Source organism: Corvus hawaiiensis, chromosome 31, assembly GCF_020740725.1.
Source record: "Corvus hawaiiensis isolate bCorHaw1 chromosome 31, bCorHaw1.pri.cur, whole genome shotgun sequence".
Classification (NCBI taxonomy): Eukaryota; Metazoa; Chordata; class Aves; order Passeriformes; family Corvidae; genus Corvus; species Corvus hawaiiensis.
In genome coordinates, this window is record NC_063243.1 from 315,243 (window position 1) to 330,970 (window position 15,728).

Genomic DNA, 15,728 nt, shown 5'->3' on the forward strand with positions numbered 1-15,728 from the left:
GCAACCAGGCCTGCCCAACCCATCCATGCTACCTGTTGAATGGTCGCTATTGATAGTCGACCTCAAAGACTGTTTCTTCACTATTGCCCTGCATGACAACGATAAGCAAAGGTTTGCCTTCACGCTACCAGCTATCAACAGGGAGGCACCTGCCCAGCGGTTTGAATGGACAGTGCTTCCTCAGGGCATGCGTAATTCACCAACGCTGTGCCAACTCTATGTGGATTCTGCTCTACAACCTATCCGGAGGGCATTCCCCAAGATGGTCATCTATCACTACATGGACGACATCCTGCTAGCCCAGGACACCCCATTCTCCATGCAACAAAAAGACATGCTGCATAAGGCCTTGAGTGATCGGGGCCTGCAAATAGCACCTGAAAAAATTCAGTCCACGGCCCCATGGACCTATTCAGGGTGGCGAATCACAGAAAGCTCCATACACCCACAGAAGCTGACCATCCACACAGACATCCGTACTCTGCACAATGCACAGAAGCTCATGGGAGACCTACAATGGCTTCGCCCCGTGGTCGGCTTCCCTAATGAATGGCTTAATGAACTTCGGCCTCTTCTCCGGGGAACCAACGCTGCACAATCTGTCACACTGTCTACCAAACAAAAGGCTACCCTGCAAGCTATTGCAGACAACATCACCACAGGAGCCACATCACGCCGCAACCCAGCCCTACCGCTGGATGTCACCATCCTATGTGGCCCACAGCATTTACTCGCTGCTATCACCCAATGCAAATTAATAAAAACGGGGGAGCCACCCAAGGACTTTAAGGTATTAGAATGGATTGCTCCACCATTACAACCCCGCAGAACTATACAAGAAAAGGTGGCAACACTAGCAGATTTGATCCGCAAGGCACGCATCAGGATCCTGCAGATTGACGGGACGGTCCCGAGGATCATTTGGATACCCATACCACCCATGGACTTAGAATGGTTCCTGTTCAACTCACCTGAGTTGCAACAAGCCCTCCTTACCGGAGCACCCGCCCTGATGGTAAAGCCACTGCCAGTGCCTGCATTAGCATGGATGTCCAACCAAGGGTGGCTAATACAGCCAAAGAGAGTACAAGACCCCTCGGAAGACGCCCTCACGGTCTTCACCGATGCTGGAAAGAAATCACGGAGAGCAGCAATTACCTGGAGAGATGCCAAGAGTTGGAAGCATCAACTCTTAGAAGCAACACCTGAGGATTCGCTACAAACCTTGGAACTGTATGCCGTTGCATGGGCCTTAGGCCATTGGCCGAATACACGGCTCAATGTGGTTTCAGACTCTCTTTACGTCGTAGGGATAGCGAATCACATAGAAGACGCAGCACTGCGTGATATTCGTAACAAAAGACTGATGGCGCTGCTAATAAGCATGCAAATCGCAATCTCAAAACGGACTGAGAAATATGCAGTGCTGCACATCAGAAGCCACATGGGAACAGATGGCCTTGGAGAAGGAAATGATTGAGCTGACCAACTCGTTGCAGGAATCGCTCAGCCCCCACTATCGCTCCACCAGCAAGCAAGAGAAGCTCATGCCACGTTCCACCAAAATGCTAAAGGACTCGCGCGAAGCTATGGAATTTCAGTGGCAGAGGTGCAGGCCATCGTTAAGGCCTGCCCCACATGCAGCTTCCACAACAACGGAGTGGGAGTGGGGTGCGGGATCAATCCCAGAGGTTTGAAAGCCAACGAGATCTGGCAAATGGACGTGACTCACGTTCCAGAGCTCGGCAGGCTTAAATACCTCCATGTGTCGATTGACACATATAGCCACTTTATTTGGGCCACACCACAACCTGGAGAAAAGGCCAGAGACGTGCGTAGACACCTAACCAGCTGTTTCGCCGTCATGGGAGTCCCCAAAACGATCAAAACAGATAATGGACTCGCATATGTCAGCAAGACACTCCAGACATTTCTGCAGACATGGAACATCACTCACCCGACGGGCATCCCACATTCTCCTACGGGCCAAGCTGTCGTTGAAAGAGCTAACGGGACTATTAAGAGATACCTTGCCAAATTCAAAGACATAGCTGACCCAAAGGAAAGAGTAGCAAAAGCCCTCTTTGTGCTCAATCACTTGTGTATATTTGGAGATGAAAAGGAGCCTCCTGCAATGAAACATCGGGAGGGGGCCACGGCAGAAAAAAGGGGAACCGGGAGTTTTGTTACTTACAGAGATACGGCCACGGGTTTGTGGCAAGGCCCTGCTGAAATTCTGTATTTTGGTCATGTCTGTGTGCTTGCCCCCACAGGTCCTCAGTGGATACCCAGCCGTTGGGTGAAACCGGTACCAGGCAAAGCTGGAGCTTCAACGAATCAGACCATGCGACCAGGTTCTACTACGCCTGCATCTAGCCATTGACCCCCTCCTCGCACCTTTGAGAGGGATCCTGCCGAGTAGACTCGCTCAGTTCCAGTCTATTGAGGATGCTACTCACCTTCTAGACGGACTGTGGCAGTACTACCCGGGGGGACTCCAAAACCAGAGCTGTTGTTGGTGCGGGAGGGTGGGACATAGGGCGTGGGTACTGATTTGGTGCGCTGGGTGTAGCAAGAGCTGGTGGGTTCACCAAGCACAGTTAACAGGAAGCCTATGGTGTCTCACATGTGATGCCGAGTGGAATCGACATACTCTGCAAAGGGCATTGCAAGAAGAGACAGGCCTGCCTGGCTTTCAAGGCTTAACCTTATATGAGTCAGCAGAGCAACAGGTTATAGCAGAGTTTCGTTGGCGGGTTAGCCACGAAGTGCACCGCATCCACCTGCAGTTCCAATCCGCAGTGATCGGAACCAAAAGCCTGCCGAGATGGCATCAAAATACCACGACAGTGGATGGTGCGAACCTCTGATTGGGAATATATGTGTAATCGCTTTAGGGCTTGCAGTATTGCCAGTAGATGCTTACGCTCACATCACAATAGATCATCGCAAGAACATGTGGGTCACGTGGGCTAATCAGATAGGCCAAGAGTCCTTTTGCTTGTCGCTGGCTACACCTTCTGATCCTTTCCGTACCTGCCTTATTGGGGTTCCATTAGCAGATGCCAGTAGCCTTAAAAACTACACCTCAGAATATCAGGAGCCAGAAGCTGCACTCTCGGCTTTCTGTACTGTGATAACTGGTCGTGTAGTGCTTAAAATCTGCGAAACCCTTCAAATCAAACAGAATCCTTTAGCTGCCCAAGCGCAAAGGATCGCCCGAGGCCTTAATACATCCGTGCTCGAGCCGCAAGAGCTAGACCTCTTAGGCTCCCAGCCTGGTCCCTATTGCCTTATGTTTGGGCACGGTGGGTTCCCAGGCAACAATACGTGGATGTCCTGGCGGCCCTGGCGGCCAATCAACGAAAGCACATGGCTACGCCCGAGCACTTCATGGTATTCCAACAGCACAGCCTACTGTAATGATTCCATATGGCCTGAGGAAAGCCATGTCAAACCTAGAGCACTCCCTGTAGGTATCTTTCTTATCTGTGGTGACCGGGCATGGCCAGGGGTACCGTCTAAACCACTGGGAGGGCCCTGCTATTTTGGGAAGTTAACGTTGTTTGCCCCTAGCATCCAACAGCTCCTAAACATCACGCACAAACATCACAGACGATCACAACGAAGTATTCGTCAGTTAGGCCCTGATTGCAAAGACAATGTAAAATTATGGGAACGCCCTGCTGTCTTTTTTGCTTCCCTCCTAGCCCCAGGAACCACATCAGCACATGCCCTCGCCCAACTTAAAAAGCTTGCATGCTGGGTAGGCAAACAAGCAAATGCCACTTCTATTGTATTAGGCGAACTCGCTACAGATGTAGATAGTCTGCGTCACGCTTTGCTGCAAGATCGTGCAGCCATCGACTTCTTGCTCTTAGCTCAGGGCCATGGCTGCCAAGAATTTGAAGGAATGTGTTGCTTTAACTTGTCAGATCACAGCTCATCAATACATTCCCAGTTGCAATGGCTTAATGAACATACTAAGAAGCTCACCGTACAGATAGTGTAAGAGACAGCTGGTTACAGGGAATTTTTGGGAACTTAAGAGGCTGGGCCTTTGGACTCATAAAAGAAGGGTTTAGATGGCTATGCATTATACTCCTGCTCTTACTTGCTGCTCGCATAATATTCTCTTGCCTAGTTAAGCGCATAGAGCAAGTGACACACGGCATTTTGCTCGCTCAAATTAATAGAAACGGGGGAATTATAGAGAATTGGCTACGTGACCGAGGACACGCAGACCCTTTGCAGCTTACAGAGCATGATTTAGCAGAATATCGCACTCATCTTGTATAATAGCTGAGCTACGTGAGAAAGGATGCATGGACTCTGCAGCTGACCAAGGCCTTATGCTGATACAGCGAGGACATGCTGGCCTTGGTGAGCAGTACAGTTAACAATAGACAGCTTATGGTCGGGGCATGGGAAAAAGAGGGACTTAGGCATGGGAAAGAGGAACTTGCTGACCACAAAGGTAGAACTAGAGGGAGGGGTCGGCGGCAGTGCCGTAAACCACTCAGCTTGCGCCTTTTGGAATATGCATAAGCCTCATTAGTCATACTATATCTGTAATCCACGACTGATCAATAAACGGAAGCTTGTTGATCACTCATATTGAGCGTCCGGGCTCTCCCTCCGTCGCGACAGGGAGAGGGTCACATTTCTTTAGAAACTTATTGGAAGCCACTTTTTCTGCCTATACGTTAGTACCACATGATATTAAAAACATTATTAATTGCGTCCTTTCCCCTGCCGAATATATGTTATGGGAAAGGCATTGGAAAAGACATTTAAAAACACTGTCTGACACTTATGCTAAAGATGCAAATCAGACAGATTGGACAATAGGACAACTGGCTGGAGAAGGTGACCTCCAAAAACCCTCAGATCAAGCTACAACCTTACCTGAAGTAGCATTACAAGACATAGCCATTGCAGCTAAAACATCGCTGCTCCTTACTCCTGATGATTCTGTTCCCACACAGTATTTCTCTAACATCAAACAGTCAGCAAATGAAAGCTTCATTCAGTTTGTTGATTGTTTAAAAGCTAGCTTAGAGAAACAGATAGAAAGTCCAGATGGACAAAAAGAACTTTTGGGCAAACTTGCCATGGTAAATGCTAATGAAAAATGTAAGAATATCTTGAGGGCCCTACCCATGGACACAGAACCCACAATAGAACAAATGATAGCTGTACACGACACACATCTGCAGAAAACACAATGACCCAAGCAGTTGTAAAGGGCATCACAGAGGGAGTTTCCGGTGCATTTGCTGCAGCAGTCTCCAAGGAGAATGCCCGCTGTTTCTACTGTGGCGAACTTGGACACTTTATAAAGGACTGCCCACAAAGGTCACCCACCCAGGACCATCGTGCCACCTACCAAAGGCACCAGAGACAGCAACAGCACCAGCAGCGTCCAGAAAACTTCTATCGGAGCGCGGTGTCAAGGCCCCGCGCTCAGACAACAAATCAAAGGCCATACTACCCCGCCCCGGCTGCGAACTCCACATCGGACCACCGAGAGCAGACAACTGGACCTCACCCGGCACCATCATCCCAGGCGATCCCAGAACACGTGAGAAGGATCCAACACACAGAGCGCTACTGATCGGAACCAGACGCCAACTGGTAACATCACTGCCACTTAACTTTGTTGACAAGCGTTTTTATCGTATTCCCACAGGAAAGTATGGACCGCATGACGGCCCATGGGACATTCTTATCCTAAGTGACACCATCCATGGTCCAGAACAACTCTTTGTACTACCTGAGATGCAAACAGTGCACCCTGGACAAGAGATTCTTGTCCAGCTTTGCTGCACGGACACACCTTTCTTTCTCCCACAGGGAACACCAACTGCTCAAGCTTTTTTACTTCCACAGAACCGCCCAGAACAGCTTCCTCTCAATCCTACAGCAATGTGGATAGAGATTGTGGGCTCAAACAAACCGACCATCGAGTGCAGCTTGTTCTGTACAGGAGAGAGGATCTACTGCCCAGGGATGCTGGACACCGGAGCAGACGTGACCATCATCGCCCGCTCCGAGTGGCCAGGGAATTGGGAACTGGAGCCAGTGGCAGGTACGATCTCCGGGATTGGTAGAGTTGCAGTATCCATGAGGAGCAAACAAAATGTTGTCATCGAAGGACCTAAGGGCAAGATAGCGACCACCCGACCATTCATGGTAAGAGCCCCCATCACCCTATGGGGCAGAGACCTTCTATCCCAGTGGGGTGCCACCCTTACCATTCCCAGCCAGGATTTCTGACTGGGGCCACTGAGAAACGTGCGCTGCCATCTACTCCCCCGCTCACCTGGAAGACTGACAACCCAAAGTGGACAAGGCAGTGGCCCCTTGAAGAAGAAAAACTCAGTGTGCTGGAAGCCCTGGTGGAAGAGCAACTTGCCAAAGGTCATATCACCGAGACCACAAGCCCTTGGAATTCCCCTGTCTTTGTGCTGAAAAAGCCTGGCACAGACAAATGGAGACTACTCCATGACCTATGAAAGATCAATGAGGTCATTGAAGATATGGGCCCCCTCCAACCCCAGCCTGCCATCACCATCAATGCTGCCCCGAGACTGGATGCTTGCCATCATTGACATTAAAGACTGTTTCTTTAACATCCCGCTCCATCCTCAAGACACACCATGGTTTGCCTTCTCTGTCCCCTCTCTTAACGATGAAGCCCCACTCAGAAGATACCATTGGCTCGTCCTCCCACAAGGCATGAAGAACAGCCCGACCATCTGCCAGTGGTAAGTCGCTCACGTTCTATCCCCCATCAGGAGCCTATTCCCAGAAGCAATCATTTACCACTATATGGATGACATCCTAATCTGTGCATCAGAAAAAACTTATTTGGACAGAACTCTTAAAAAGACAATTGAAGCCATAGAAGAAGCAGGGTTCGAGATTCATGAGGACAAACTGCATCACTCCAGCCCATGGACTTACCTCGGCCTCCAGATCCATGAGAAAACCATCGTACCCCAGCAACTCGCCATCAAAGAGGATCCCAAAACCCTAAAGGACTTACACAGCCTGTGCGGATCCATAAATTGGATACGTCCCCTACTGGGAGTCACAACAGAAGATCTCACCCCCCTCTTCAACCTCCTCCGCGGCAGCGGAGACTTGGACTCTCCACGTGCCCTCACACCTGAAGCCCGAGATACCATCACCAAAGTCCAGGAAGCCCTGTCTTCACGCCAAGCTGTTGGGGTTTTAGTCTTTTTTTTTTCTCCTGTTAAAGGAATTTTTTTCCCATATGCATGTTGCGAGGGGACAAATGGCCATACTTAAGAGAAGACAAAAGACCTGACTACTCTTTTGTTTTCACCTGGGTGTGGGGGCAGTTTGCTCTCAGTGTCTGGAGAGAGAAGCTGCAGAGAAAGGAGGTGCTGGTTCCTCTTTTCGGCTGTTTTTCTTTTCTGCTGGAAACAACGCTGGGATCCCAAAGCCTCTTTCCCTGCCCTGCTGGAGGCCGGGCTGTGGCCGCCCTGCCCCACTGCTGCTTCGAGCTTTCGCTGCGTTGTAGCCGTGCTTGCCCTGCCTGCCTGCACCTCCGGGGGGTTCCCCATCTGGATACATCTCGTCTGCCATCCGGGATTTGTGCTCGTGCCTGCTGCTCCAGCCTGCCGCTCCAGCCTGTCGTTTCAGCCTGCTGTTCCTGAGAGTCCGGGATCGGCTGCCCAGGGGTTTGTGAAGCCTTTGTTCCATCCCTTCCCGGGATCCCAGGCCGCCAGTGCCGCGTGCTCCCCGAGCTCGCTCCGGAGCGCCCCCTGCAGCCGCGGGGGAACCATCGCACCTGCCCTGCTCACCGGGAGCCGCCAGCGCCCCTGCCGGCTGCGAGCGGAACTGCACCCGAGGGGAAAGGGCCTGACAGCCGAGAAGGCTGGCACTGGGTTTGTGATTGTTTGCTGTTACTGCCATAGTTATTGCTGTTTGTTTGCCTTGTTATATACATATATATATATATAGTAAAGAACTGTTATTCCTATTTCCCACACCTTTGCCTAAAGGCCCTTGATTTTCAAAATTATAATAACTCGGAGGGAAAAGGGTTACATCTGCCATTTCAAGGGAGGCTTCCGCCTACCTTAGCAGACACCTGTCTTTCAAAACCAAGACAGGAGAAGCCCCACAAGTGCTTGGAATGTGGGAAGGGCTTCAGATGGAACTCCAGCCTGAGGGAACACCAGAGGATCCACACTGAGGAAAAGCCCTATGAGTGTGGGGAATGTGGGAAGAGCTTTGGGCAGAGCTCCCACCTGATCCGGCACCAGGTGATCCACACCAGGGAATGGCCCTATGACTGCTTGGAATGTGGGAAGAGCTTCGGCTGGAGCTCTGCCCTGAGAAAGCAGCAGCGAACCCACACTGGGGAGAGGCCCTATGAGTGTGGGGAGTGTGGGAAGAGGTTCCAGACCACCTTCAATCTCCTCGTACATCAGTGGATTCATACAAAAGAGAGGCCCTTCCGCTGCCCCGACTGCGGGAAGGGCTCCAAGCAAAATTGCACCCTCGTCACCCACCGGTGCATCCACACCGGGGAGAGGCCCTACGAGTGTCCCCAGTGTGGGAAGAGCTTCTCCAGCAGCTCTAACTTGACCAAACACCAACAGAGGCACCACTAAGGGAAGCCCTGCAAGTGCCCCGAGTGCGGGAAGAGCTTCGTGCGCTGCTCCAGCTCCATCCCCCGTGGGAGGATCGGCGTTGGATGATCCCCAGTGACCCCCGTTGGGCAGAGCCCTGGTGACCCCCGTTCCGGGTGATCCCCGCTGGGTGGGGGGAAGGTGTTGGAGAGATTTCTTTGCCTTCTCCTTGTGCTGCTGGGATTTGGTTGGGAATAAATTCCCTCCCGGGTAATAAATTCCCAGGCTGAGTCTGTTGTGCCTGTGCTGGTGTTTGCTGAGGGATCTCTCCCAGTCTTATCCCATCCCAAGAACACTCGGTTCCATTTTCTCTCCCCTGTGCGGCTGCGGGGGGCAGGGACAGAGTGGCTTTGGTGGGTGCCTGGCATTGTTCCAGCGTCCCCCCAGGCCATGGACATCCCTGGGATCCCAGTGTGCTGGTGCATTCCCCTCTCCTCCTTTCCAGGCTGCACTGTGATCTGAGAAATGCTTGTTAGGCCTTGGCTTTGAAAACAGCACCTGGGCTCAGCTCTTTCCGAGCTTGTCAGAAATACTGTCTGCTCCCAGGAACTGCTGAGGAGCTCCTGCTTTCCTTATGACCAGCCCTAGAAAAGGTTCCTCTTGCCTGAATGGCATAGCATTCCTGCTCTCCCACTTTCAGAGAAAGTGCCAACCCAAACTGTGGCCGGGATGAAACATCATTATGACTGAAGCCCACTCTCTTGGGACCCTCTCAACAGTGGCCCAAAAGGAGACCCTTTGAGCTCTCCTGGGCCGCCGTGGGCTGTGACCAGCAATCTCCCTCTGAGGGGGCCTCTCAGAGCCAGCAAACCTTCAGGTTTGCTATACCTGGAGATCGCCAAACCACGATGTGTCCTGGGCCGATACTCTCACTCCTCGAGGCCTGATCCTGTGCCCAGCAGGAGAGGAAAAAGCTTCCAAAGTGAGGATTTCACTGACCTCTGAGGGGAATTTTTCACAGGAACCTTCCCTGCCTCATTGTTTCTGTCTGTGTGCGTGCCCCTGCGCATATGCTATAGCAAACCTGAGAGAAATACTGCTTTCTTAGGTGTTTAAGTGAGTCAAGGTTCTGAAAAGTTAAAATTTTAGCTGAGTTAGAAGAAATTTGTATTGATTAAGACACAAAGTAGAAAAACAAAAGATAAGTTAATGCTTAGTAGATGCCTAAGCTAGAGCTAAGTGATGTATTATTTGCCATTATATTTTAAAGTTTTGTTTATAGAAGGAAACCAAATGAATGAACTGTCATCAAAAGAAATTGAAACTAATAGAACCAAGAACAGCACCTGGGTTTCGTAATAATTAATCAAAAGTAGGAGATCTTGGGCTGCGCCAAGAGGTCACGAAGGCCTGCCAACAGCAAGGAGGTAAAAAGGTCACTGTGAGGAAGACATTCCTGACTTCCTCTTTCAGGACCACTGACCCAATTCAAGAGAGAAACTGCGCATGCGTGAAAGACCAATGATCTCATTTTAATACAAAGCGGAGGATGGGAGGTGCTGGGGTCATACATATGCAGAAGATGTAAAACTTTGAGTAATAAATAGAGAACGAGAAACCTTGTACTTGGCTGGCATGTCTTTAGGAGGCTACTCCCATGCCCCCCCGCTGGTGCCTGAATAAACATACCACTTTCTAACTTTAATTAGTTAGAGGGTCTTTGTCCATGGATATCGAGATTTAATGAATCACCAGGAACCCTCAACTCCCTTCAAGCCAGCATCTCCCACATCCCCTGGAAGATCCCCCCACGTCCCCATCCATGTCTTAGTTCAACATCTTTATTTTTACCCCGGGTTTGGGTGTTTTGAAAGGACAAAGAGAAATGAAAAGAAAATCAAGGCCACTGGGAGCCAGGAAGAGGCGGAGCCCCCCAGCCTGGTGTCTTCCCACACAGATCACCAGCACCACGGAGCTCTGGGGCTCTGCCCAACGGGGGTCACTGGGGATCATCCAACGCCGATCCTCCCATGGGGGATGGAGCTGGAGCAGCGCACGAAGCTCTTCCCGCACTCGGGGCACTCGCAGGGCTTCCCTTAGTGGTGGCTCCGTTGGTGTTGGGTCAAGGAAGAGCTCTGTGAGAAACTCTTCCCACACTGGGGACACTCGTAGGGCCTCTCCCCGGTGTGGATGCGCCGGTGGATGATGAGGGTGTAGTTGCGCTGGAAGCCCTTCCCGCAGTCGGGGCAGCGGAAGGGCCTCTCATCCGTGTGACTCTGCTCATGTTTGAGGAGACTGCAGCTCCTTGGAAACCTCTTCCCACACTCCCCACACTCGTAGGGCCTCTCCCCTGTGTGCGTCCGCTGGTGTGCCCACAGGCTGGATCTCCGGCCAAAGCTCTTCCCACACTCCCCACACTCGTAGGGCCTCTCCCCTGTGTGGCTTCTCTGGTGGACAATCAGGTTGGAGCTCTGGCTGAAGCTCTGCCCACACTCTCCACACTCGTAGGGCCTCTCCCCTGTGTGGATTTTCCAGTGGCAGATCAGACTGGAGCTGTCTCTGAAGCTCTTCCCACACTCCCCACACTCGTAGGGCCTCTCTCCGGTGTGGATTCTCTGGTGGACAATCAGTCTGGACTTCCACCTGAAGCCCTTCCCACATTTTGAGCACTTGTGGGGCTTCTCCCCATTGTGAAGCTGTTCATGGACCCCCAGCTCCAAGCTCTGGCTGGATCTCCGGCCACCTTCCTCCTTGGACCTCCTTGGGCTGTGTTTGCAGCCCCTCCTTGTGCAGCATCTCTGGGGCTCTTCCTCCCCCTTAGATTCCTGCCCCGTGGAGCCACTCAAAACGGCCTCTCCCACCAGCTTCTGCCACGGGGATTTGTTCTCTCTGCGCTCCGTGCTCAGCTCCCTGTCTGGGGAGGAAGGACAAGGAGAGGATGGCATTTGCCTCTGTGCCACAGGGAAGGGGAAGGAGATCCCCCCAGTCTGTCCCCAGCAGGACGGTGTCGGCAGCGGGGTTGTCCTGCAGCCGGGGGCGATGCTGGGCTGGGAGATGGAGCAGGAGAGAAGGGAAAGGGGCACTGACTTCCTCCTCACCTGCCTGGGGCTCCCGGGGCATCTTCCTCTTCTTCGCGGCCTCCTCCTCCTCCATCCGGCCACGGCTTGGCAATGGGAAATCCTGCTCTGGGGGAAAACAAGGCCTGAGCGCCTTGGGTTTGGTGGTTCCGCTGCCCGAGCCCAGCTCGAGAAGTCGCCGCTCCTTTCAGTGTCGAGGGGCCCGGACCCCACTCATCTCCAGCCTCCCCTACCCCTCCAGGCTGCAGGGGGTCCCCCGCCTCCGGAATCGCCCCCCTCCGCTCTCCCTACTCCGGGGCTCCCGCGTTCCCCCCGGCTCTCCCGGGGATCCCCAAAACCGATATCGCCCCCACACCCCCCCCCCCAAGGGGCATTGAGGCTCAGCTTTGGGCTCCTGCAAGCTCCGAACATCGCCTGCCCCGCAAAAAACCCTCCCGGAGACCCCCGATGGATTTGGGGCGAGCTCCCCCTCCCCGCTCACCTCGGGATGCGGGGGGGCGATGCTGCCGGAGCCGGGGGAGCTGCGGCCTCAGCGGGCGGGCGGGGGAACCGCGCGCTTCTGCTGCTGCTCCTCCTCTTCCTCCTCCTCCTCCTCCTGCTCCTCCTCCTCCTCCTCCTCTCTCCTTCCTCTTCCTCCCGCTGCTCCTCCGCTCCCGCCCCGGCCCGGGCAGGTTCCGACACCCCAGAGCAGCCGCGCTGTGCCCTGGGGGGTTTCCCAAAGTGGCCCCGCCCCGCGCGGCACTGGGACCGATACTGAGAGCACCGGGAAGGAATTGGGAGCACGATCCCTCCCAGTACGGCACTTACTGGGAGCACTGGGAGGCAACAGCGACTGGCGGCGGCTGCAGCCGGTGCTGGGCGTGGCCAGGATGAGGGCGGGGTTATGCAAAATGCAAGGAGAATACCGCGGTGTGATTGGTGGGCGTGGGTGGGCGTGGTTATGGAAATCGCGGAACGTTTCCCGCCGTGCGTTTGCAGGCGGTGGGCGTGGTTATGTAAAATAGGTGGGCCCTGCTCGGTGTGGCGTGTGGGCTTGTGGGCGTGGCCATGCAAATTACGCTGGTATTGCCCAGTGGTTTGTCGTTCTGGTGGGCGGGGTTATGCAAATAAGAAGGCCGGTCCGCATTTAGTTGTTGGACGTGGTGTCCGGTGTCCGGTCCGGGAGCGCGGAGCCCGGTTCGGGGGGTGTCCGGTGTCCGGTCCCGGAGCGCAGAGCTCGGTTCGGGGGGTGTCCGGTGTCCGGTCCCGGAGCGCGGAGCTCGGTTCGGGGGGTGTCCGGTGTCCGGTCCCGGAGCGCAGAGCTCGCTCTGGCCACTCGAGGAGGGGAAGTTTTGGGGTCCCCAGCGTCCCCTGGGGTGGGGAGGGGGGGATTTAGGGTCCCCAGGAGAGGGGGCGGCCCCCCGAGCTCCCCCCACACTTTGTGCTGTCTCCAAGAATGTCCCCAAATCTCCCCCCATCCCGGGGCGCGGACCCCCATCCTAATCCCGGTCCCGATTCCGATCCCGGGAGTGGCTGACCCCGATTCCGGGGGCGGCTGATCCCGATCCCGATCCCGGGAGTGGCTGATCCCGATCTCTATCCCAGGGGCGGCTGATCCCGATCCTGACCCCGATCCTGACTAAGGTTCGGACCCCAATCCCGATCCCGGGGGTGGCTGACCCCGATCCCGGGGGTGGCTGACCCTGATCCTGACCCCGATCCCGATCCTGATCCCGGTCCCGGTGCCACGTGAGCGCCGATCCCGTTAAGAGCCTTTGCCCGGGGTGGGAGGGTGACAGCCATGGCCGCCTCCCGGCGCGCACTGTCCCTGTCACCGCTGCTCCTCGGGCATCGGCCGGGACGTGGCCGTGCGGCTACCTGGGTGACGGGGGTGTCCCCAAATGTCCCCAAGGCGGGAGGGGACACGGGATGCACCGGGAGGGGATCGGGGGGACACCCCCGGATTGTCCCCAGCACGGGAGGGGGACAAGGGACAAACCGGGAGGGGATGGGGGGACACCCCAGGACTGTCCCCAACACGGGAGGGGGTCCCCGACAGGATTTTGGGGTGTCCCTGATGGGATTTTGGGGTCCGCAGTTCTGGCCACAACGCAGAACCTGTCACAGCCAGGTTTTGGGGTCCCTGGGGTGTTCCTGAGGGCTTTATGGGACCCCCTGATGAATTTTTGGGGGTTTTTGGGGTTGCATGCGGGACCTGTGCCGCAGGGGATCCCTGATGGGGTTTTTAGGGTCCCTTTCAGGATTTTCGGGTCTGCAGTCCTGGCCGCCATGCGGGACATGTCCCAGCAGGTTTGGGGGTGTTCCTGATGGTGTTTTTGGGATCCCTGACAGGATTTTGGAAATTTTGGGATCCCTGACAGGATTTTGGAGATTTTGGGATCCCTGGCAGCTTTTTGGGATCCCGAATCGCCCAAACTGGGCCAAGAGGCACTTCCGAGACAGTCAGATAAGTGGGTATTTGCTTTATTCAGTGCCGGATACGTGGGGGGTCTCTCCTCCAAAAACACACACACACACACACACACACACACACACACACACGCACGGCACTTCCTACAACACAATATTATGGGTAAAATTCATGAATATTCATCACATTCTTTGGGATAGGGGTGGTTATACAAATCAGTTCTTGGACGTCATTAATATCATTAGCATATGTGTCACACATGAGTGGTGTGTCCTGGTGGTCGCACTGAGGAAGGCTCCTCTTCTTCCTCGCGGGTCTTTCCAATGAAGATCCGTACTCTTCATCACAATGCCCTTTTCACCTTTCTTTCTGGAGCACGGGCAGTCCTTTGTGGGGTGACTCAGCAGTTTCTGTGCTGGTTTCAAACAGATTCTTGTTCCTCTTATCTTGACAAGATTAGGGCGAATCCTGCTTCTCCGCTTTTGTGATTAACATTTGCTGTCTCCCAATAGTTAACTGTGCTTACACGAATTAAGTACTGATCACCCGTTTCTCAATCCCCCCTTTTTCTTTGGTCATTTGTAATTCTTTACAAATCTCGCATGTCTTGAAAGTAAGTACCCTTTTCTGCCTTGCTTCTGGGTTTGTGCTTTTGCCACTGAGCATAAGCACGGCGATTCCAAGTACATAACTGTCGCTGCTGGAGCTGCCCGGTCACTCGCAGTGACGGGTCTGATGCGCTCCGAAGACCAAGATGAAGCTGGTCTCGCCGCAAGAGGCAAAGCTCTCAGGGTGCTGAATGGTTTGCACTCGCAGGCAGAGGCAAGAAGGAAGGAGGGGACTCCAGTAGAGTATCCAGGGCTTTGTTGTCCTCAGGGGGACCAGGGACCGAAGACCCCAGAAAAGGGGTTGCACAGCTTTTTAAAGGGGGGTTGGACAAAGGGCGGCAACAATCTCAGGACCAGTGGGGAAGGAGAAGGGGAGGGTTCACAGGTGGAGTGACATACAATTAGCCAATGAGGGAAAACAAGGGGAGGGGAGAAATTCAAAGGGACCAAGGGGGTATCGAGGGGGGGAAGAACTTTCTAGCAGGGCGAGGGGAAAGGGGTGGTGTACATCAAGGATTGGCAGCTAAGGCAAGGCGTATACAATGCAGCAAGGGGAGGGGAAACTGCAAACTGATTGAAAATTAAATGATCAGGGACAGACCAAGTACGGGGGGGAAGGTGCACGGCAACATCTCTCCCGTTTTTGTTTAAAAAAATAAAGGAAAATTAAACCTTAAACTGGGGTGCTTTGGGTATGATCCCAGCAAGATGCATCTCTGGTAGCCACGGCTATGGCTGCCTGGGTAGATCTTGTACCACTGGTACTCTTTAACGAGAAGGTTTTCTCTACTGCTGTGAGTAGGAGTCTTTGATGCACCCAAAGAGTAAGAATAGAAGAAAGATGTTGTTAAGACCTGGAAGACTTTGAGGTTTATAAATATAAGGGGGAGTAATTGCAAGGCGCTGTACTGTATGTATGTTGGTGTTTTAATAAGTAATAAGTCATTTAATAAGTAATAAAGTAATAAAATTACAGATGGACCATGACAGGAAAATAACTTGCTGCAGGAAAAATTCCTCAGGA

At 53.5% G+C, this 15,728-nt stretch overlaps 1 protein-coding gene, 1 long non-coding RNA gene and 1 pseudogene across 2 annotated transcripts; 2 read left to right on the forward strand and 1 right to left on the reverse strand.

The window, feature by feature from the left end:
- The first annotated feature begins 5,928 nt into the window (after positions 1-5,928).
- LOC125318699 (zinc finger protein 16-like) lies at positions 5,929-8,713 on the forward strand. Its single transcript, XM_048289642.1, has 3 exons — positions 5,929-6,091; positions 6,863-7,058; positions 8,153-8,713. Exons 1-3 carry the CDS (start codon positions 5,929-5,931, stop codon positions 8,649-8,651), a joined length of 858 nt encoding a protein of 285 aa, XP_048145599.1. The 3' UTR covers positions 8,652-8,713.
- Positions 8,714-9,350: 637 nt separating this feature from the next.
- Positions 9,351-10,234, forward strand: LOC125318843. Its single transcript, XR_007200513.1, has 2 exons — positions 9,351-9,591; positions 9,892-10,234. It is a non-coding gene; the product is annotated as an uncharacterized LOC125318843 (long non-coding RNA).
- Positions 10,235-10,672: 438 nt separating this feature from the next.
- On the reverse strand, positions 10,673-12,634 carry LOC125318815 (annotated as a pseudogene).
- Positions 12,635-15,728: the final 3,094 nt, after the last annotated feature.